This window comes from Ambystoma mexicanum, chromosome 2p (genome assembly GCF_040938575.1).
Source record: "Ambystoma mexicanum isolate Mex_15411 chromosome 2p, UKY_AmexF1_1, whole genome shotgun sequence".
Taxonomy (NCBI): Eukaryota; Metazoa; Chordata; class Amphibia; order Caudata; family Ambystomatidae; genus Ambystoma; species Ambystoma mexicanum.
The window spans coordinates 154,441,008-154,464,559 of NC_090923.1; the positions used below are offsets into that span (position 1 = coordinate 154,441,008).

Below are 23,552 nucleotides of genomic sequence, written 5' to 3' on the forward strand. Positions count from 1 at the left end.
AGTCAATTAAAGAAATAATACATTGAACCTTTTTGTCGGGATCAAAGAGGAAAATCCAGCTATTTACTTTACAAGCTAGTTGGAAATATTAGTTGCTTTGCAAGCTATACTGTGAAACCGCACATCCATGATCTATTTCAATTTGAATGAAACTATAAAATATAAGGTGTGATGTAACACCCAACTGTTCTTTCTATTTTTGCAAACAAATAAAATTGGATTTTCCTCTTTGATCCCGACAAAAAGCTTCAATGTATTATTTCTTTAATTGACTCACAATCAAACAACTCAAGAATCCGGTTGGTGCATTAGAGATTCTTTCTCATCTATATATAAATTGACTATCTTCTAGGGGTGTCACGGTATTAGTTTTATGACGGTATGATAACCTTCTTGCCAAATGACGGTATATCATGGTTATCGCGGTATAGCAGGTGGAGTTAACTAATCTTAACAAATATTTTCTAAAAGGTCATAAATTGTCAGATTTATCATCAGAAACAAAACCAGGCACCCAGGGCCAGAATTGGGCTTTTCAACATACTTTCCACTGAAATGCCACCCCTTGCTTCCACCAAACAACACAAACACATGTGTGGAAAGGACTAGGGGTGGGGGGGCCTGCTGCGACTGGCAAAGCAAACTTAATAGCTTTTCTTATGTGGTAATTTAGGCCCCCCACTGACTGCTGGTGAAGATTAACATGTTGCCATCTTTATAACCTGCATGCCGCATCAATGGAGTCAGTCTCTCTCTCTCTCTCTCTCTCTCTCTCCATCTCTCTCTCTCTCTCTCTCTCTCTCTCTCAATAACCAGGGAAACCAACCCCCCCCATTGTCATATGTTTAGCAAACATTATCCATTAGAAATATATAAACCCAAAGCCGCCAACCCAAATTACCCCTTTTCCTTCTTGGCACTGTATTTATTCTTCCTATTGCTAACATATTGATTTTGTGTCAGGCACGTGTGGTTTATGGAATGTAATTAAAACCTGCACCAACTGAAACTACTTCGCAGATGGCACATCTAACAGTACAAGACCAAGACTGCGCAGCACTTGCTTACTGCAGCCTTTCCAAATCAGATTAAAAAGCACACTTAACGGTATAAACGGTATACCGGTATAAACAATGTGACGGTTATTATTGTTCAATTGAGTGGTTCACGGTATCTTTAACGGTATACCGTTATACCATTACATCCCTACTATCTTCCTAATTGACATTTTAAGCAGTGAGATGGGAAGAAGGTATTGGAAGTGCAAGCAGACTTTTGATTAGGAAACCTATTTGGATATAGTTTGCGGACATTTTCTAGGGCCTTTTATCTCAAGCTTCCTAACAATTGTGCTATTTGCGAAAACAAGATCGGAAAATATAAATGCATTTTTTATTTTGTTCATTGAATTGGAATATTAGGAAGAGATAATGCAAGCCACTATTTATATATAGATCAATTATAACTGTAAAAAGACGCCCTAGCACTGTATCAATGCAAGGGATGAACTGGCAGTGCGCTCGGTAGTAAATTATCTAATGAGTGTCTGGAGGACTAGATCCCGATTCATGTCCTAAGACTATTCGGTGCTCAAATTGGGAGTCCAATCTATGCACTAGTTTTTGCTATATCTGAGAAAATGAAATGATCCGACTCCACTTTCTTGTATCTAAATAATGCTAAAAACTGTTTTGTACTTTGAAGATGACTCTTACGGAATATTTTAATATTTGCTGATTTTAGGCCTCAGCCATGAGATCTTAAGCTTGAAGTTTTTGAGTGGTTAAGTGTTTAGGTTTTAAATATTGATATTGTATGACCTTATTGAAATGCCATGTATTATGTAATTCTCTATGAAGATGCACTAAGGTTTCTTTAACTACTAGTTGGTAAGATCCTTATATGTATCTGTGTTGTTGCTTGTATGATTCTTGGATTGAAATAAAGCATGATTGACTGCAATGTGCTCTTCCTCCCCACGAACAGGCATATAAGAACCCTCCAAGAAGCCTCTGTTCACAGGGGAAACATTGCTGCTTTTCCCTGGGTGGCCGGACATGAAGCAGGAGAACCGGAAGACCAAAGGCTGTTAATGAACAGAGTTGTTCAGAGCTTTCAGGGCTAAACTGGTCAACCAGCGTTGACCCTGAACTCTCCCAACAGCCTTAACTGGCAGGATCACTTACCAAAACCAATGAACCTTTTTACATTGCTGTTTTTCCTGCATAGAAAGACACCACATTTTGACAAATATATTGTGTGGACATGAACTCAAAGCTATGAAGTATTATATCGTAATTTATACAACCCTACTCACCTCCTGGAAGACTGGCCTTGGCTGCTGTGTCAAGTTTAATACCCATTTCTTAGGATTAAATAAACCAAGCTTGGTTTTAAATACATTGTGTTTTTGGTCAAGTGTTGTTAGGACAACCAAGGAGGGGGGGGGGTGTGAGAGAGGGAAAAGAGAGAGAGAGAGAGAGAGAGAAAAGAGAGAGAGAGAGAGAAAGAGAGAGAGAGAGAGAGAGAGAGAGAAAAGAGAGAGAGAGAGAGAGAGAGAGGTAAAAGAGAGAGAGAGAGAGAGAGAAAAGAGAGAGAGAGAGAGGTAAAAGAGAGAGAGAGAGAGAGAAAAGAGAGAGAGAAAAGAGAGAGAGAGAGAGAGAGAGAGAGAGAGAGAGAGAGAGAGAGAGAAAAAAAAAAGTATATAATATGAATGTAATGACGTATTGAAAATTAGGACAAAGGACCTTATCAGTAGTTGGGCAGTATCCCGGCAGTAAATCCGCCGGCATACCGCCCAATGCAATTACTGTTACCACCACTTGGACCAGCGGTATTACCGGCAGATCACAAGTAGCGGTGTATGTCCCCATTTTCATTTTTAGTCCATATGACTCAATGGGGCATTTTTGGCGCAATTACCACAGTAATAACGCTGAAAATGGGCGGAGAGATCGCACATTCGCCTCCAGCTCAAAGCTGGAGGTTAATCCTTTGACTTTCCCCCCCAAACTCGTCATTGAGCTGTGCGGTTATGCGGCGGTAACGCTAATACTGCCGCATTTTTACCACAACGTCAACTCCTGATGAGGCCCAATATGACATGCATTACTCACCGTAATAGCATTTCTGATGATTGCATCTGCTTAGATTCACATGCTGTGCATATGGTCCGACATCCAGTGGTAAACGCGGAGTATTGCATCTGGTCTCTCGGGGACGTCAGCATAGGCGTGTCTGTAACACTATCCCCATCGTGACGTGTGTAGTACCCAAAATCCCTCACGCGCCGAGGTCCCTCCGATTGTATTTTGTCTGCCATGAGGGAGCCCAAGACTATAGCGAGTGAGTACATAAGAGAGAAAGTAGTAAGACGTCTATGTTCCTTCCACCCCGAGCGGGGAGTTAGGGAGGGCACATGTGAATCTAAGCAGATACAATCATCAGAAAAGCTATTACGGTGAGTAATGCATGTCTTCTGACGCATGTTAATCTGCTTAGAATCACATGCTGTGCATAGACTAGCGAGCAGTACCCGGGGTTGGAGGTGGGTTGTGAGAAGGAACAGTAGAGACAAGATGTCTTAGTACTGCTTGTCCCACCTGAGAATCAGACATAGAAGGAGTGTCTAGGCAATAGTGTTTTGTAAATGTGTGTACAGAACTCCAGGTTGCCGCTTTGCAAATGGACTCAAGAGGAACATTTGCAATGAATGCTATGGATGCCCCAGTGCCTCGAGTAGAATGTGCTCTTGGCTTGAAGGGCAGTTCTCTCTTCGCAAGAGTGTAACAGTGTGATGCATTTGACAATCCACCTTGAGATAGCTGATTTAGAGACAGGATCCCCTCCTCTACCAGCTGCCACTGAAACAAAGAATTGTTTAGTCTTCCTTAGTGGTTTAATTCTTTCCAGGTAAAACATGACTGCCCTGCGCACGTCTAGTGTGTGAAGGCTTCTTTCGGCCATGTTAGTAGGGTTCTGGAAGTAAGTGGGTAGTTCGATTGACTGGTTCACATGGAACTTCGAAATGAATTTAGGCGCAAACCTGGGATGTGTGCGCAGAACTACCTTATCTTTGTAGACTGTAACAAAGGGGTCTAGACAGAGCCTGTGGTTCGCTAACTCTTCTGATAGAAGTGATAGCCACTAGGAAGGCTGTCTAATAGGTCAGATCTTTCAGACTTGCTTTATGCATAGGCTCGAAGGGAGCTCTCATGAGCCTGGTCAAAACCACATTCAGATCCCATCCAGGGGCTGGGTGAGACATGGGAGGATAAATCCTCTTAACCCCTTCCATAAAGGCTTCAATTACTGGTATTTTCCACCACGATACCTTTTGCTGTGATGTGGTTGAAAAGCCCAGGCTGAAGAGGAGATCTACTGTTTTTTTTTTGTTTTTTTTCGAAAAACAAGCGTCGAACGAGTCCCCCGTAATGAGCCAGTCGTCGAGGCAAGGGTAAACTGGGACTGATAGTCTGCGCAGGTCTGCTGCTGCCACTGCCAGGACTTTGGTAAACACCCTTGGCGCCGAGGCGATGCCGAAGGGGAGAACCTTGAATTGGTATCGTTTGTCCTGGATCATGAACCTTTGGTATTTTATGTGCGCTGGCAACATTGAAATATGAAAGTATGCATCTTTCATGTCCAATGTTGCCATGAAGTCCCCCTGTTTCAGCAATGGGATTACCTCCTGCAGTGTTACTAGGTGAAACTTCTGGGGTTTTATAAACTTGTTCGCTGGGCGCAGATCTAGAACAGGATGTATGGCGAGATCCTTTTTGGGTACAAGGAAGTACACTGAATAAATACCCTTGTTTACCTGAATAATAGGGACGGCTTCTATGGCGTCCTTTCCCGGCAGTGCTTCCACCTCTTGGAGCAGGATCTCCAGATGGTCCGGTGAAAGGCGCTGTGAGTGCGGCGGTCTGAACTGTGGAGGTCGGGCGAATTCCACGCAATAACCGTGGGTGACCGTCTTTAAGACCCACTGGTCGGAAGTTATCCCCTCCCATGCCTTGAGGAAAGATGTTAATTGCCCCCCGACCGGGGAGACATGGGAGGGGACCTGGACTTGGTGGTCATTTCTGACCAGAGGCTGTACCTTCTCTGGGATTGGGGCCTCTGCCTCTACCTTTGCCGCGTTTCTGACCCCTTGAGGGGTAGTAAGTAGGGCTTCCGGATGCTTGATTTGTGTTGAAGTTATCCGTGCTGTAGCTGTTCTGACCGGCACGGGCTTGTCCTCGAAAGGACCGCCGAGAATTATTACCCCTCTGGGAGGAGGGTTTTTGTGTAATCAGGTGCAAAGACCTAATAGTCTCGTGCGCCATCTTGGCCGTCTCAAACGCTTCATCCACTGCTTTCCAGAAGAGGTTAGTCTCATCAATGGGTTTATTAATGAGGGAGGCCAGAGTTTCAGGTCTGAAGCCCGATGTACGCAGCCATGCGTGTCTTTTCAGAAGAGTACCTTGTGCAAGAGACCTGCCTGCTTTTTCTGCAGTGTCCAGGGTGTTCTTCAACACATTCTGGTTAACCAGTTTTCCCTCTGAAACAATGGTGAGAAGCTTTGTTCTGGTGGGTTCAGGAACCTCCTGGAGGCCTTCTTGGAGTAAGTTCCATTGGGCATCAGCATAGCTTGCTAATAACCTAGTATTATTAGCAACCCGAATGGTGTATGCAGCTGCTGATGTGACACGTTTGTCCAAGGCATATAACCTTTTAGACTCCTTGTCCGGTGGCGCTTCTCCCGTGGCAAGGGGTACCCCTGCCCTCTTTCGAGTGGTAGTCACTACAAGTGAGTCTGGGATGGCGTGCCCTTTGATATACAGAGGGTCAGAGGAGGAAGGTCGAAATCATTTTTCGACTCTCGGGTTCACTGCCAGTGTCCACGAAATCCTGCTCCGGTACCGCCCCTTGAGTGGGAATTTTGAAGAATTCTGCCGCTTTTTTCAACATGGAGTTGAAAGCCATTTGGTCATCCACAGGGGAGGCCTGGTGAGACGGGGGGGACGGAGGAGAATCTAGGCACAAAATATCAGAGTCCTGATCTTGTTGTGTCCAAGGGTTTTCACCTTCCTGCTGGATTTCCTCCCAGTTGTCCGTCATATCCCGTTGATCCTCCTCATAGTTTGAGAAAGGAAGCTTCTTCATTATAGATGTCTCTATAAGTATCCATATGGATCACGTCTTCTTGTTGGAAAATCGGAGACTGATCTACTTGAATTTGGGGGTTAGGGTCTACCCGAGCCCTTTTCGGGGGCGGATGATCAGAAGAACTGATAATCCGCTCCAGCCGATCCATACAACCCTCACATTTTTCTGTAGTCCATTTAGAGGACCCAAACAGGCCGGCGGGAGGAGAAGTGACGTTCTCCGCACTTTGGTGCCGACAGGAACCTCTCAGGGTGTCGGAGAGAGTCTCTTGACTATCTATGCAGAAATCATCGGAATCGGGAAACCAATCTGCCGAAATCTTCTCCGCGGATTGACCCATAACCTTCAGCGGAACCGGAATAAGGCCCACCGCCGCTGCGATTCTTCCGATGCTACTTTGGATAGTCGCCGAATCGTCGTGAGGAAGGCTCCGATGATTTTTCTGCAGTAGAAATACTGTCCGTGCCACCAGGAGGCTTAGCGGACGGGTTTCCGGGTAGAGGCCTAGCCGTAGTTTTCGGGCCTACTGAGGCCTTGGAACGCAAAGTGTCAGGCTCCCGACTTTCGACGCGTGCAGGTTTAGGAGTAGCGCCCTTGGTTTGTCTAGATTGCCCAGTCGCCATGCGCTGCTGAGAATGCTGGGGAAGGCCTTGGATCGGGGCGATCCGAGGGAACCGGCGAAGATTTCGGCGGCCCCGTTGGCGCTTTCGCCTTATTCGCCGAAGGTGTCGAAATTGGCGTAGGGTGTGTGTGCTTAGTGCGATGCGCTTGTACGCCCCGGTTGCCGGGTGTGGTCCCTTTATCAAGACCAGAGTCGAGCCTGGAAGGGTGGGGGACGGTCGTGGCGGATCTAGAAGTGTCTGGCTCAAGGCCTATAACATCCGCGTTGGACGTTTGGTCATCCGAAGTACCCCTGTCACTTTCGGCTGGTGTGGCGGTGGGCGACTCCAAGCGCGACATACCGTACGCGGCCAACCGCTTTACACAGCGCGCCTTAAGAGTCTTAGGCTGAAGGTGTTGCACGCCGCACACCGCTTCTCATCGTGCTCTAGGGGGAGACAGGCGTTACACGTCATGTGTTCGTCCTTCCAAGGATATCTGACCCTACACTTCGGGCAGAATCTAAAAGGAGTCCTTTCCATAGCAAAAGGGAAGGATGACCAGACCGAAAGGGTAAGAGGGGAAAGGAGGAAAGACATACTAAACAATATGGCCACCCCACTCTCCCTACCGTATAGGTCGGCCAGAGGGCCCGGCCAGGTGGACAATCCGGCCGCCGGATCTTAGGCGCTGAAACCCACAGCTGTAGACGATTCCCCCGTAGTCTTTGTCGAAGATGTTGTTATTGGCGAAGTGACTTAACGGGGAATAAACCAACAATTCGGTAATGATAAACAATGTCTCTAGTAAGAGCTCTGCTATAGGGTGACCAGTTATCTGGGCGGAAAAAAACAATCAGAGGGACCTCGGCGCGTGAGGGATTTTGGGTACTACACGTCACGATAGGGATGCCGACGTCCCCTTTTGGTCCCCGAAAGACAAGATGCAATACTCCGCGGTTACCACTGAATAATAATAATTTAATAATTTGTCGGACCATATGCACAGAATGTGATTCTAAGCAGATTAACAAGCATCAGAAATATTTTTCAACGAAAACTGTTATATGTAATCATCTCTAAATAAAACAGTTTTGTTAACAAATGTAAATCGTAGTGATGTGTATCCATAGACTGCAACAATCTAGAGCAGCTTAGACCTCTTGGTTTAGAATATGTTGAATCCAGGATGTATCATATGTCAAGATGTGCTATTTCTCGGGTGTCTCCTCTTGTATGCAAATAGCGACAAGTTTACCACCACGAGAAGCCATGTTCATTTATGTGCCAATTTCCTTTAACCTTAGAGACCCCTAGGTCTTTTGCTGGACTCAGGGCTTTTTAATTTTAACTCTTGAGTCTGACTTTTTTCTCGCTCTCTCATGTGTTTTTTATGACTAGGTATTTTGTGTTCCTTACGGTTTAATGGAGTCTGGTAAACTACATAGGCATCTGCTTTTTGCATTGTGACGCAGCACCTTTTGTGCACTGCCACTGAGAAGTCCCTTGGACTTCTCTTAATATTTACCTACATTTTCTTGGATGAACTACTGTTCCCAAGAATAGTAAGATGACTATTGTCTTACCTTTTCAATTATGGGTCCAGCACACACCGCCTTATGTGGAGTGCTGAGGGGTTACATAGTAACTCCTTTATCCCACTTCTCATGTAACATTTTTGAATGGCTGGTGGCAGTGGTTTCTTTTTTACTACCTAGTGACGTATATGCAGGCTGATTCCTCAGCTGCAGTACAGCCCCCCAAGGGTGACCATTTTCTCAAAATGGACTGTGCATTTCTTTTTCTTCTTGGTTCCTTCTGGGCTTTTACTGTTTGAATCAGGTTTGAGTCCTTTGTGCATTTAGCCTTTGGCGGACTTCAGCCCAGGCTCCAGTATGTCGGGAAAGGCAGGAGTGAGGGAGGGTACCGAAACGTCCATCTTTTTTTCTAGGTGTGCCAGAGTTAAACCATTTCTGATTGGCCGGCTGCCTGTCCAGGACGACAGCCACCCTGCTGGGTGATTCACAGCCTAGGGCTGTGAATGAATGGTAACTTGATTAAAAAGGCAAGGTTTTTGGGACTAGAGGCAGATCCAGCCACTGGAGGACACCATCCGATGAAGATGTGAAGAGACGCCAGCAGCACCCTCCTGGAACGCAAAGTGCCCGGTAAAGCCCTGCAGCTGTGCAGACCCCGTTTCTCTTTCGACTGGGAAGACTCGCAAGGTACGACATCCTCCCTCGGGTTGGTGGGACCAATTAGCCTTGATAAAAGCTTCATTTTGGTGCTACCCCCGACTTGCTGTGACCCCAAGGCTGCACAATCCCAAAGCCCGGGGACCCCTGACCATCAATGAGTGCATGGTCTTCGAGAGTGCGAATCCGGCCAAAACTGTGTGGGCATCCAGAGACCAAAAGCAGGAAATCTTCAATCAGAGTCCCCTCACCAGTGTCCAGGACCAAGTAACTTCTAACCAGAGCTGTTCGTCCTTCTTTGGCCCTGAGAAAAAGGCACCAAAACCACAAAAGGCTGCCGAATCAAGGAGAATCCATTGCTGCAGAGAGTCAGTGTCTCTCTCCCTCACCCTCCCCCCCTTTCGTGACCAGGAACAAGGGTCTGCTACATTGCAACAGGAAGGCATCCAGCTAGAACACATTCAGTTCACTGGTACTGTGGGGCACATCTACCTTTTGCCAATTGTGGTGCTGCCTAGCTTGGGCAGTACTATTTTACCCTCTTGAGTTGACCTCAACTCACTTGCACTGGCCTTCCAGCTTGTGCTTTTTCAAGCCGACTCCTCTTGAGTTGCTGTGATTTTCTATTTGAACTACTGACGTTCCTACAACATTTTCTAAGAAGAGAGCATCAGAACTTTGAACTAGCCCATTGACTTTGCCTGTACCGGTTCAGTAAAGGCACCTTTCTGAACCTATTGGCTTTGGCAGTGCTTGTTCCCTTACAGGTTTTAATTGTTGAACACTATTATTAGTGGGATAAAAGACTGTCTACATCCCTCAGGGTGAATCTGTTTTTCTAAGTACAAGGTATGTTCTGATCAGACTATAACCTTTCCCTTCTTATAACTCAATCTTGCAATGGTGATCACAAATAAGTGTTAGTACTGACCTCAAATCACGTCACTCAATGTGCTGGAATATGTGGAACATATGAAAACGTACTCACCTGCTTTATTGCTCTTGTTGAATTGAATCCCAACTTTGGGATCAATATTGGTTGCTGCTTTCTAAAGATGGTCTAATTATCCTTGTGTATATATAAATATTTATACTATAACTTAAATGTTTACTTGGAAACCTGCATTTACTGATGTCAATTGTACAGCTCTAGAGCTCACATTACCCCTCTTAGGATAAGCCTGGCTGCTCAGTCAAACTACCAACTTGTGTAGTACAGGCCTATATTAAAAGGTGGGTTACCTAATACCAAGAGATAAGTGTTGTAAAGTCCCACACCAGTTGGACTCTACAAATTCTTTCTTAACAAGCGGGTAGACTGGAAGAAAGGTAAAACTGATGCCTAGTTGGGGTTAAGTCTTTCTCACACCCCAAACAACGGACTGGGAAAACCCATTTAGCAGTAATGTCAACATGTTTGTATAAATTAATGCAACGTTCATGAGGGCCCCTGTGCACGATATAACAAGTTGGTTATGGGAAGATGCCCTTCAGAAAACTGCATGGCTATTGCTCAAGGCAATTTTGTCCATACCAGGGTTACTCAGCGTTTTGCTATGTACATTTAGTACACAAATATAGGAGTGCCAGTACTACTTACAAGGACTTTTGTTCTGAAAAATAGGTGAATTTTGTCCCAATAATATTTTGTGAAGCTGGCTATTTGTTTATTCACAAAAATGGGGAAGGTGTGTGGAATACATCCACCTAATGCAATCTTTTTTCGTACTCCGATTCAATTACAAAATATTAACATATGAAAAAACTTAAGAACACATGCATCAAGCGAATTTAAACTTTCAAATACAAGGTGAAACGAATGATTCATTCTAGTTACTATGAATTTTATATACATTGGTTTAATATTTAAAACACAGAGTACAGGAGTTAGAATGGAGTCTATTACCACACCTCCAGGTCTTCCTTCTTTTCCCTTTCGTTGAATGGGCTTTTGTAGGCTGTCAAGGTCTCCTCCCACCACTCAGTGTCCACCCGCCGTTTCCTTGTTGATGTCATCCACACTGCATCGTACCTTTTTGTGACATCCTTCACACAACCATCATTGTCAATTCCCACAACATAAGTCATTGGTTTTGTGGCAGCCTTATAGCAAAGCTGCGGCTGGTTGACTGTGCCATGAATGCAGTCTATGCAAACCCACCTATTGTCCCGCTCCAAGAACACCTCTAACCACTGGTCCAAGCCACTGGTGGCCACTGTAACTTCCATTGACTCCTCATCACTGGAGATGATTTTACTCCTCTTCTTGGGCTCCTTGGAAGAGTCTTGGGATGGCACTTTCCCCATGGAAGCAGTGGGTCTCTCTGGAATCCTATACGTTTTTACCATGATACTGCTCACCTCATTGCCATTACTGTCCACCTTTACACTAGGGGATCCAGAGGACAATCTACTTTTCTGAGACGAGTCCTCATCAGATGAAGTGCTATCCTCACTGTCCGAGTACAGGAAGTCGGAATCGCTAGACTCATCACTTCCGCTCTCTTTGTAAGACACTTTTGAAGCCACTGTTCGTCGACGTTGGTTTTTGGGCATTGGCATAGCATCTTTAACATCTGTTTTGGCCTCATCCATAAACAGCTTTTTGGGACTTTTGCTCAAATTTGTATGATTCGATGGCTTTTTGGACCCAGAAGAGGTCTGCTTTTCATTTCGCAGATCTTCACAACGGTCATCATCCGACAACGTCTTCACATCGTTTGCCCGTATTCCTCCATTTCGCCCTGCACCTTTTCCTGAAGCAGCCTTATTTGCTTTGGCAGCACTTCCTTTACGAGCAGAGCCACCACTTGACGACTTGCCTCCTGGAGCCTTTTTACCCTAAAAGCAAAAACATACATATTTAAATCCAAAAACAGATTTTGGCTACAGCACACTTCAGTCACATTCCTGCTCTTCTACAAGCTTTAGCCACTACTATAAACAAATTAGATTTTTGGGAGATTCAAATTTTTTTTTGTTGTAATCACAGATCTGTATGGAGTAGGACTGTAGCACCATTGAGGGCGTGGATGCATCACAGAGACGAGAGGCCACAACAGAGGGGTTAAGAATGGTATCACTAGAGGTGGATGCACCACAGTCCATCATAGAGGATTTGAGGCTTATAAGAATCATGGAGCGACGAGGTGCAGAGCCAACAGAGAAATCTGGTGAACTAGATGGGTAGAAAGCATTACAGAGAGATGGGGCACAATAAAGTTAAAGATTGGGGTCATTATGGCAGCATCCGATATAGCTTAAAAGACTACATAGGGGCAGACATGCCGACTCCAATCAGGGATCCGCAGAAGACGCACCCCTGAGACAGCTCCCACCCACTTCTCGTACTCTCACTGTGGCTCACCCCTACCCTATATCCTCATTCTACATGAGGTCTAGGACACCTTTGATCATCTGTCCAACACCCAGGCTTTCAGGGCAATGTCCTTGCTTAGGTGCCCTCCAACCAGATTGATTGCTCTCTCCAGGGACGACATTGTCACCCCATCTTCGAAGTGGTCCCAGAAGGATTTGCCCTTTGTGCACTCCACAAACTACGTCTCCTCACTCAGCAAACTCATCTCTTCATTTGGCTTTTCAAGCAATCTATTTGGTAATGATACATATTCGTCTCCTACTCCCCATCCACCTCAAACTTCAACAACTCATTAATTCCAATGCTACAGTTGTTAGACTTAATCTCCTGAAAATTCTTCCTCATCTCACCTTTCACTTAACCAAAATATTACCCGCACCCCCCCCCCCACCCACTCTTCTGACCTTTATAGCCTGGATTACTGATCCAGCCTTTTCCTAGCACGCCACGTTACTCAACTCAACAAGGTATTGAACTGGGCTAACTATGACATGGGTGTGCAGTTAAAATGTCGAATCAATAATTTTGAATGCATTAATTTCGAGAAAAAAAAAGGTCGGAAAAAAAATGTTGATTTTTTTGGGGGGGTTTGGTTAGTAAAAAAAGGTTAATAAATAAAAACAGGGTGTTGGGGGGCAACACCCCTCCCCCCATTTAAAAAGAATTTCTCAAAAATACATTTTTTCCCCCCGACATCATTGATTCGAAATTAATGCATTCGAAGTGAATGCATTCGAAAATATCACTATAAACCTATGACATGCATTACTTACCGTAATAGCATTTCTGATGATTGTATCTGCTTAGATTCACATGCTGTGCATATGGTCCGACATCCAGTGGTAACCGCAGAGTATTGCATCTTGTCTTTCGGGGGCCGAAAGGGGACGTCGGCATAGGTGTGTCTAACACTATCCCTATCGTGACGTGTGTGGTACCCAAAATCCCTCACGCACCGAGGTCCCTCCGATTGTATTTTTTCTGCCATGAGGGAGCCCATGGCTATAGTGAGTGAGTACATGAAGAGAGAAAGTAGTAAGAGGTCTATGTTCTTTCCACCCAGAGCAGGTAGGTAGGGAGAGCGCATGTGAATCTAAGCAGATGCAATCAACAGAAATGCTATTACGGTAAGTAATGCAGGTCTTCTGATGCATGTTAATCTGCTTAGAATCACATGCTGTGCATAGACTAGCGAGCAGTACCCGGAGTTGGAGGTGGGTTGTGAGAAGGAACAGTAGAGAAAAGATGTCTTAGTACTGCTTGTCCCACCTGAGAATCAGACCTAGAATGAGTGTCTAGGCAATAGTGTTTTGTAAAGGTGTGTACAGAACTCCAGGTTGCCGCTTTGCAAATGTACTCAAGAGGAACATTTGCAATGAATGCTATGGATGACCCAGTTCCTCGAGTAGAGTGTGCTCTAGGCTTGAAGGGCAGTTCTCTCTTAGCAAGAGTGTAATATAGTGTGATGCATTTGACAATCCATCTTGAGATAGCTGATTTAGAGACAGGATCCCCTCCTCTACCAGCTGCCACTGAAACAAAGAATTGTTTAGTCTTCCTTAGTGGTTTAGTTCTTTCCAGGTAAAACATGACTGCCCTGCGCACGTCTAGTGTGTGAAGGCTTCTTTCGGCCATGTTAGTAGGGTTCTGGAAGAAAGTGGGTGTTACGCTCACCTGGCTCCCACAGGGGAGTCGGTCGGACCCGGACTGCTGCGGCCTCCACCCACGTGATGCGTAGTGCAGCGATGACTGACTGGATCTGCCCTCCTAATCTTGTCAGCTTGACCCGTAGAAATATTCTCCTACAAGTGGAGAGATGGATTTAGCCACTTGTGGATTCAAGTGATAGCACCCCCACTGTCCTCCCCACTAATCACCTCTGAAGCATCTTCTCAGCAATCTTACCTTATATTCTTGAAGGATGAGCCCTCCATCCTGCGAAGCACGCAGGGGCGCGTTGATGACCTGTTACTTCACTGGCCTGAGGATATTGGAAGAGTTTTAGACGAATCCTGACTCCAAAAGATACTGGCGAAGAGCCGTAAGTATATAGTTCATAAGAGTTCAAAATGTCTGGAGTTCATTCCTGTCCAATTCCTCTTTTATCTTGCAGCTTTGACCCAATAAGAAGATTGACAGCTGAAAGCGCTCCGGTAAAAGCCTGTGTTACCCAACACTGTCCGGTAAATAATGCCAAGGGTTAAATTTGCTGCTTTCTCCTCATTTTACAGGAGCGGCATAAGAAGATGTGGCGTGCTGATGAATTATACCTCCGGCGGTAAAATCAGTTAAGCATATGGCGGCTAAAGAGATTGTCTCTGTCTGTTCTCTCTGCTCACCTTGTTTTTTCTTGTCCCCCTTAGGTGCCGGGATTCGGCGATGTAAAGATGGAGACGGCGCCGGATCGAAGAGATGCTGCGTGGAACGGTGAGAATGGCGCGGCGCTGCTGCTGGTGATGCAACACTTTTAAAACAATGTCTTTCCTCTGGTTTGAACATGCGATGAATCTGGAATCAGGTAATACTCTTGTTCTAACCTTTGCTTCTTTCCTTCTTTCTAGGTGCTCCAGGTTCGAGGCGGGCGTGGCAGAAGGCTGGATGCTGCTGCTGGCACGGTGAACGTTACGCTGCTGGATGCAGAATAACGCGAAGCGTGTGTTGCTCTTCGGGCTTGGTTTAAATAGCCTTCAAAGTAGTCCCAGGTAGGTATTCTTCCCCGACCACACCACAGTAACAAAATAGTCCCTAAGGTAAAGTAGTCCCTTCCAGGCCTCACATGGGATTGGATCTTCTTGCAGCATGGTCTGCATCAGGTAAGTGTGCACTTATGAGCCTGGCGCCTATGGCGCCAGGACTGATGTCCCATATGAGCCTGGCGCCATAGGCGCCAGGACTGAACCCAGACAGCCCTTAGCAGGGGTTGCTGGGTTTTCTCAAGGCAACATGATGCCTGCTCCCGGGGCTGATGGACGTGGTCTGGATGCACGGGGGTATGCATCATGACAGTGGGTAGTTAGATTGACTGGTTCACATGGAACTTCGAAATGAAATTGGACACAAACCTGGGATGTGTGGGCAGAACTACCTTATCTTTGTGGACTGTAACAAAGGGGTCTAAAACAGAAAGAGCCTGTAGTTCGCTATCCCTTCTGATAGAAGGGATAGCCACTAGGAAGGCTGTCTTATAAGTCAGGTCTTTCAGACTTGCTTTATGCATAGGCTCGAAGGGAGCTCTCATGAGCCTGGTCAAAACCACATTCAGGTCCCATCCAGGGGCTGGGTGAGAGATGGGAGGATAAATCCTCTTAACCACTTCCATAAAGGCTTTAATTACTGGTATTTTCCACCACAATACTTTTTGTTGTGATGTGGTGTAGGCTGACAGAGCAGCCAGATGAACCTTTAGGGAATTGAAGACTAACCCAGAGTCCAACAGGTGGGTTAGATACAAAACAATTTGTGAGGGTGAGCAATCGATGGGATTGACGCCCTTGGAATTGCACCAGATGACAAAACATTTCAATTTTCTGGCATAGCAATAACGCGTATTAGGTTTTCTCGCTTCCCTGAGTATGTCCATGCATCTGAGGGAGTTGCAGGTGTCAAAACTCTATGATTTCAGGAGCCAGGCTGCCAAGTTCAGAGTTTGTGGGCATGGGTGTAGAGTATCCCACCCTGTCCTGAGACAACATGTTGTACGGGCAAGGCAGCTTGACTGGCAGGGAGAGGGACATTTCCAACAGGTGAGCAAACCAGGGTTGGCGGGCCCACATGGGGGACACCAGTATCATGGTAACTGGTTCCTGGTGCATCTTGTGCACTATCTTGTTGAGAAGGGGAGTCGGGGGGAGGGGGGAAGAGTAGACACATTTCCCTGACCAAGTTATCCAGATACTGTTCCCACTTGGATCGGTTCTGGGGGTACCTGGAGGCGTAGTCTTGGCATTGGGCATTCTCCTGAGTAGCGAACAGGTCGATCTCTGGGAAACCCCATTCTGCGAAGACGTTGGACACAGTGTCTTCGTGCAGTCGCCATTCGCATTCTTCTGGCAGAGGAAAATCTCTGCCGAGTAAGTCTGCCAGAAGATTGAGTTCCCCTGGAACATATTGGGATAACAAAAACATCTTGTGTTTGAGAGCCCATATCCAAATGTTTTGGGACAGCTTTGATAGCCCTGGAGAGTGAGTGCCCCTGTTTGTTCAGGTAATACATTGCTGTAGTGCTGTCGGTTAGGATCAGCACTGTCTTCCCTTGCAGTTGCACCTGAAAGGCTTTCAATGCTTAACACTGCTAGTAGCTCCAGTAAGTTTATATGGTTGGACGCAACTTGAGGGGACCACACTCTGTGTGCTGTCTGCTGAAGCAGGTGAGCCCCCCCACCCCGTGAGAGATGCGTCTGTCGTGAGAGTGGCTTCCACTGCAGGGGTGGTGAAGGTCTTCCCCTTCAAGAGGTTTTCTCTTGACCACCACTGCAGAGAGAGAATGATGGCTGGCGAGACAACCAACAGATCTTCCAATTGTCCGCTGGCCTGACACCACTGGCTGTTGAGCCACTCTTGCATGGGACGCATGCACTGCCGCGCGTGATGAACCAAGTATACACATGACACCATCATCCCTAACAAACGCATGGCCTTGCGTACCGTCACCTCCCGACTGGCTACATATTGAGGAATCTGAGAGAGCATGTTGTGAACCCTCTCGCTGGAGGGGAAGACAAGGCCATCTTCCGTCCGAATTAGCGCTCCCAGAAATTGTTTTACTTAGCAGGGGACTAAGCTGGATTTCTTTTCATTGATTGAAAAGCCCAGGCTGAAGAGGAAATCTACTGTTTTTTTTCGAAAAACAAGCGTCGAACGAGTCCCCCGTAATGAGCCAGTCGTCGAGGTAAGGGTAAACTGGGACTGATAGTCTGTGCAGGTGTGCTGCTGCCACTGCCAGGACTTTGGTAAACACCCTTGGCACCGAGGCGATGCCAAAGGGGAGCACCTTGAATTGGTAGGGTTTGTCCTGGATCATGAACCTTAGATATTTTCTGTGCGCTGGCAACATTGAAATAGGAAAGTATGCATCTTTCATGTTCAATGTTTCCATGAAGTCCCCCTGTTTCAGCAATGGGAACACCTCCTGTAGTGTTACCATGCAAAACTTCTGGGGTTTTATAAACTTGTTCGCTGGGCGCAGATCTAGAACAGGACGCATGGTGAGATCCTTTTTGGGTACAAGGAAGTACACCGAATAAATAACCTTGTTTACCTGAATAATAGGGACGGCTTCTATGGCGTCCTTTCCCAGCAGTGCTTCCACCTCTTGGATCAGGATCTCCAGATGGTCCGGTGAAAGGCGCCGTGAGCGCGGCGGTCTGAACTGTGGAGGTCGGGTGAATTCCACGCAATAACCGTGGGCGACCGTCTTTAAGACCCACTGGTCAGAAGTTATCCCCTCCCATGCCTTGAGGAAAGATGCTAATTGCCCCCTGACTGGGGAGACATGGGAGGGGACCTGGACTTGGTGGTCATTTCTGACCAGAGGCTGTGGCTCCTCTGGGATTGTGGCCTCTGCCTCTACCTTTGCCGCGTTTGACCCCTTGAGGGGTAGTAAGTAGGGCTTACAGATGTTTGATTTTTGTTGAAGTTACCCGTGCCGTAGTAGTAGTTCTGACCAGCACGGGCTTGCCCACGAAAGGACCGCCGAGAATTATTACCCCTCTGGGAGGAGGGTTTCTGTGTAATTTGGTGCAAAGACCTTATAGTCTTGTGCTCATTCTTGGCCGTCACCAACGCTTCATCCACTGCTTTCCAGAAGAGGTTAGTCTCCTCAATGGGTTTATTAATGAGGGAGGCCTGAGTCTCAGGTCTGAAGCCCGATGTCCGCAGGCATGTGTGTCTTTTCAGAAGAGTACCTTGTGCAAGTGACCTGCTTGCTGTTTCTGCAGTGTCCAGGGTGTTCTTCACCACATTCTGGTTAACCAGTCTTCCCTCCGAAACAATGGCAAGAAGCTTTGTTCTGGCGGGTTCAGGAGCCTCCTGGAGGCCTTCTTGGAGTAAGTTCCATTGGGCATCAGCATAGCTTGATAATAACGTAGTATTAGCAACCCGAATGGTGTATGCAGCTGCTGATGTGACACTTTTGCCCAGGGCATACAAACGTTTAGAATCCTTGTCCGGTGGTGATTCTCCCGTGGCAAGGAGTACCCCTGCCCTCTTTCGAGTAGTAGTCACTACCAGTGAGTCTGGGATGGCGTGCCCTTTGATATACAGAGGGTCAGAGGGGGAAGGCCGAAATAATTTTTCGACTCTCGGGTTCACTGACAGTGTCTGAGCAGGTGTGATCAATGAGGGAGGAGGGGGATGGATTGACTCGCCAGAGGTTTTTCCTTCATAATATCCTCCACGAAATCCTGCTCAGGTACCGCCTCTTGAGTGGCAATTTTTCACAAGGGATGCCTGGCGAGCTAGGGTGGACGGAGGAGAGTCTAGGCACAAAATATCAGTACCCTGATCTTGCTGTGTCCAAGGGTCTTGACCTTCCTGCTGGGTTTCCTCCCAGTTGTCCGTCGTATCCTGTTGATCTTCCTCATAGTGTTCGAGAAAGAAGCTTCTTCTATATATATATATATATATATATATATATATATATCCATATGGACCACATCTGAGACATGAGACTGAACTTCTTGAATTTGGGGGTTAGGGTCTACCCGAGCCCTTTTCGGGGGGTGGGGAGTGGGGGGAGGATGATCAGAAGAACCAATAATCTGCTCCAGCCGATCCATGTAACCCGCACATTTTTCTGTAGTCCACTTAGAGGACCCAAACGGGCCTACGCAAGGAGAAACGACATTCTCCGCACTGTGGCATCGCAAGGAACCTCTCAGGGTGTCGGAGAGGGGCTCTTGACCATCTACGTAAGTCTATTCGGAATCGAGGATCAAATCCATCGAAATCTTTTCCGCGGCTTGGCCCATAACTTTAGGCTGAACCGGAGTAAGGGCCACCGCCGCTGCGATTCTTCTGATGCTACTCTGGATAGACGGCGAATCGTCGGCAGTAGAAATAACATCCGCGGCACCAAGAGGCCTAGCGGTCAGTTTTCCGGGTAGAGGCCTAGCTGTAGTTTTCGGGCCTACTGAGGCCTAGGAAATTGTCAAAGTGTCGGGCTCCCAAACTTCGACGCGTGTGGGTTTTGGAGTACCGCCCTTGGTTTGTTTTGATTGCCCAGTCGCAATACGCTGCTGCGGATGCGGGGAAGGCTTTGGATCCGAGCGATCCGAAGGAACCGGCAAAGTCTTCGGCGGCCCCGCTGGTGCTTTCGCCTTTTTCGACGAAGGCGTCGAAATTGGCGTAGGAGTTGTGCGTTTGGTGCGATGCGCTTGTACGGCCCCGTCACCGGGTGTAGTCCCTATAGCAAGACCAGAGTCGAGCCTGGAAGGGTCGGGGACGGGCGTGGCGGACATAGAAGTGTCCGCCTCAAGGTCTATAACATCCGCGTTGGATGTTTGATCAGCCGAAGTACCCCCGCCACTTTCGGCTGGCGTGGCAGTGGGGACAGGGGGCTCCACGCATGACATACCATGTGCGGTCCAACACTTTACATGCCGCTCCTTAAGGGTCTTAGGCCGAAGGAGTTTGCACGCCACACACCGCTTCTCATCGTGCTCTAGGGGGAGACAGGTGTTAGACGTTCTGTGTTCGTCCTGCCAAGGATATATGACCCTACACTTAGGGTAGAATCTAAAAGAAGTCCTTTCCATAGCAAAAGGGAAGGATGACCAGACCGAAAGGGAAAAAGAGGGGAAAGGAGGAAAGACATACTAAACAATATGGCCACCCCGACCCCACTCTCTCCACTGCATAGGTCGGCCAGAGGGCCTGACCATGTGGAAAATCCGTCCGCCGGATCTTAGGCGCCGAAATCCACAGCTGTAGACAATTTCCCCGTAGTCTTCGTCAAAGAAAGATGTTCTTATTGGCAAAGTGATTTAACGAGGAATAAACCAACAATTCAGTAAAGATAAACAATGTCTCTAGTAAGAGCACCGCTATAGGGCGACCAGTTATCTGGGCAGAAAAAAACAATCTGAGGGACCTCGGCGCGTGAGGGATTTTGGGTACTACACACATCAGGATAGGGATAGTGTTACAGACACGCCTATGCCGACGTCCCCTTTCGCTCCCCGAAAGGCAAGATGCAATACTCTGCGGTTACCACTGGATGTCGGACCATATGCACAGCATGTGATTCTAAGCAGTTTAACAAGCATCAGAAAAAATTCTACAATCTCCCTTGATACTTGCCAACCTCTGTGCGATGCCTACACATGGAGGGTTATCCAAGCAAAATGACTCCCATCATATACGAACACACCCTGAGCCCATTGCTCGGTAGTCATCACATCACACACTAGGCCCCCCAAGCTCTCCTCAACTCAACCCTCCTGTGTATTCCCAGTACTTTCCCAGCTTCTGCCGCATCACCTACCAGGCAACTGGAAAACCGTACTGCCAGAAATTAATAAGATTCAAAAGTGAAAGACAACAAGATCCTACCTATAACTACTTTCAACCACCAAAGATACCCAACCAATATGTATTCAAGGTCCGTCTTGCACCGTCACCTATTAACTCTATCCAGCCACTAGCCGATTTCATGTATTAACTACTGTATCACAACTTGGTAATGCTCTGGAACTGCACCAGTCATAAATATGTGTTTTGTAACATACTTTTTGTAGGCCAGTTTAAATAAAATAAATGTAAATTAAATAATCAAGCAGCAGCATAGTATATAATTTCAGCAACTTAACCCCTCAATACACCACATACAAAGGCAAAGGTCCTCATTACGACGTTGGCGGAAGCCGTGCTGGTAAAGTTGTGCAATTACTGGCGCCTGAACAATGGGGACGTACAGGGGCGTTCCGACCCCTTCGGTCCATCCCCATTGCCGGGTGCCGGTATTCTTTACTCCCCATTCCCAGTGAGCCCCATAGGGCTCAATGGGAATGGGGAGGTTGGATGCACCAGGCCCATTCATGAATGGTGCCGGTGCTTCCGACGAGTTGTGCAGAAAGGCACCCGTGAGTACAACTCGTAGTTTGCTGGTCCGGTAGCAACGGTGCCGGTAGCTTACTAGCGCGGTTACTACCGGACCGGCAGACTTATAATGAGGCCGAAAGTATTTCATGCTACTACAATAGCTGATCAGAATTAGTATCTACAGGATTCTGCAACAGCTTTAATTTACCACCTTGGCAAAGACAGTGGCAAGTATTATATGTGGTGGTTCTAAGCAAAGGGACATTTTAACACCTCACACCTTCTTTGGGAGTAATCTTTGATGCTCTAGGGACCAATCTTCCAATGCTTACAAGTTATTGCGAGACCCTGGCCAGCCTCTTACAACTACAACCCTATTGTGCCAAAACATTCTTGCATATTTCTGCGCCTCAACTCGTACCTTTGCTGGGGATGGCTTCAAGGGTATAGGTTGAAGAGACAGCACCAGCCGACAGAGAAGCTGTAAAGATCTTAAAATAATTAAAAATACCTGCGTGAAAAACAAAATGCAAAATAAAAATCAATTAAAGAACAGATTTTGCAACCGACAAAGAAGTTGTGCACCATTCCATCACCATCTAGGATGCGAAACACCCTATTCATAAAACCATTGCACATCTACTGGTTAGGCAATGTTAATCATTCCGTTCAACATTTATCATAACACTCCCATCGTCTGCCACGTTTAACAGTAACACCATACGGATTAGTAAACATCACAAATAGTTGCTATGCAGCACATAAATGACACATTATTTAGCTTTAGATTACGTGATATTGTGAATTATATGAATGTCTCATTGGTATGGGGGAAGAGTGGATAGGCGGTGGTGTGCAAGAGATGTCCACCTGATAGGTTTATCCACTAGGAAAGGTTCCACCAGTACTAGAGAGTTCTCAGTCATGTGTCCGTCGTACATGTAGCACCTATGGTACAGCTGTAAAGACATGTGTATATCACAGGTAAGCAAAATAATTTGCAAATTCATAACATGGATTTTGAATCCAATAAGAAGTTACTGGAGGTCATCAATGTAGGCACCTCTTAACTGCAAGCTGTTAGGGAGATGCATCAGTTTTGTGCTCAATCCCCCTCTCTTAGTAAGAACTCTATCACTTTTTGCTGGACTTCTGGACCTGTTTCTTGTTCTCCAGAATGAAGGGAGTCTTTTTCCCCCTCATTCATTCTTATTTATTGGTAATTTGTAATGCGCAATATACAGCAAAATTAAGTTTCAAGGTGCATCAAGACAAAGGGGGCTGGAATAGGATGAGGAATATGTATAAAAACAAAACGTTCTTAAAAGGTCTTGAAACATGTACAACTGCTATAGCATGAGAGTTCAGGAAAGGGTGGAAGGCATGACCAAGGCTGTGAGACGATTTGGATTGTGCAAGTGCTGAACATGAAAACAAGGGAGAAGGGGAGGAAGGAAAGTGTAGGAGGTGTTGGGTAAGATTTTCCTATCAATTATAAATCTTCCTGACCTGTGTCAACCCCAGAACAATTTGCTTTGACTACTCAACTATTTTACATTGTCCCTAGGTGAAGGGGAATCTCTCTCCATAGCGTATGGATGAAGTCATAATTTCCTACAGCTTTTGGGTTTAGGCTTATGTGGAGTGCTGGGGATACAATATATCTCCTTTCTTACTTACATGGTAACATTTTGTTATAATTGCGAGTTTTACATGAATGGCTGGTGGCAGTGGTTTCACCTTCATGACATGTAGCCTTGATTACTTGCAGGCTGTTAATTTAGCCTCAGTAATGCACAGAAGGGCCACCATTTTCCTAAAATGGTGGGCTCCTTTTTTCACCATTTCTGGTGTGCTTGCTGTTTGAAGTCCTCCTCTATCATTCTAGGCGGGAACCACCTCAGTGGCCGTTTTGTCTTCAGGTGGAATCCTGTGGATTCACCGCCCAGGCTCTGGAATGTCTGGAAAGGCAAGATGCAAGGGAGGAATCCAAACCTCTGCAGCACTTTGTCTTCCACGTTGCCTGAAAGGGAACAACTCCTAGCGGGGGGCTGGCTGTCCTGATTATAAAAACTCTGGGAGCTGCTGGCAAGTCGACTATTGGAACCAAATTGGAAGAGGAAGAAGAAAACATGGTAGAGACGGTTTCTAGCGACCGGAGAGGCTGCTGTGCAACTTGAGCTTGCTGTG

At 46.5% G+C, this 23,552-nt stretch overlaps 1 protein-coding gene across 1 annotated transcript in view; it reads right to left on the reverse strand.

Moving 5' to 3' along the window:
• The window catches only part of XPC (XPC complex subunit, DNA damage recognition and repair factor), a 296,222-nt gene that overhangs the window by 167,411 nt on the left and 105,259 nt on the right, over nt 1-23,552 (reverse strand). Inside the window, exons 8-9 of the mRNA XM_069643405.1 lie at nt 21,784-21,873; nt 10,856-11,785 (exon numbers count right to left, since the gene is read on the reverse strand). Coding sequence (XP_069499506.1) covers nt 10,856-11,785; nt 21,784-21,873 — 1,020 coding nt within the window. The remainder of the gene's footprint in view (nt 1-10,855; nt 11,786-21,783; nt 21,874-23,552) is intronic.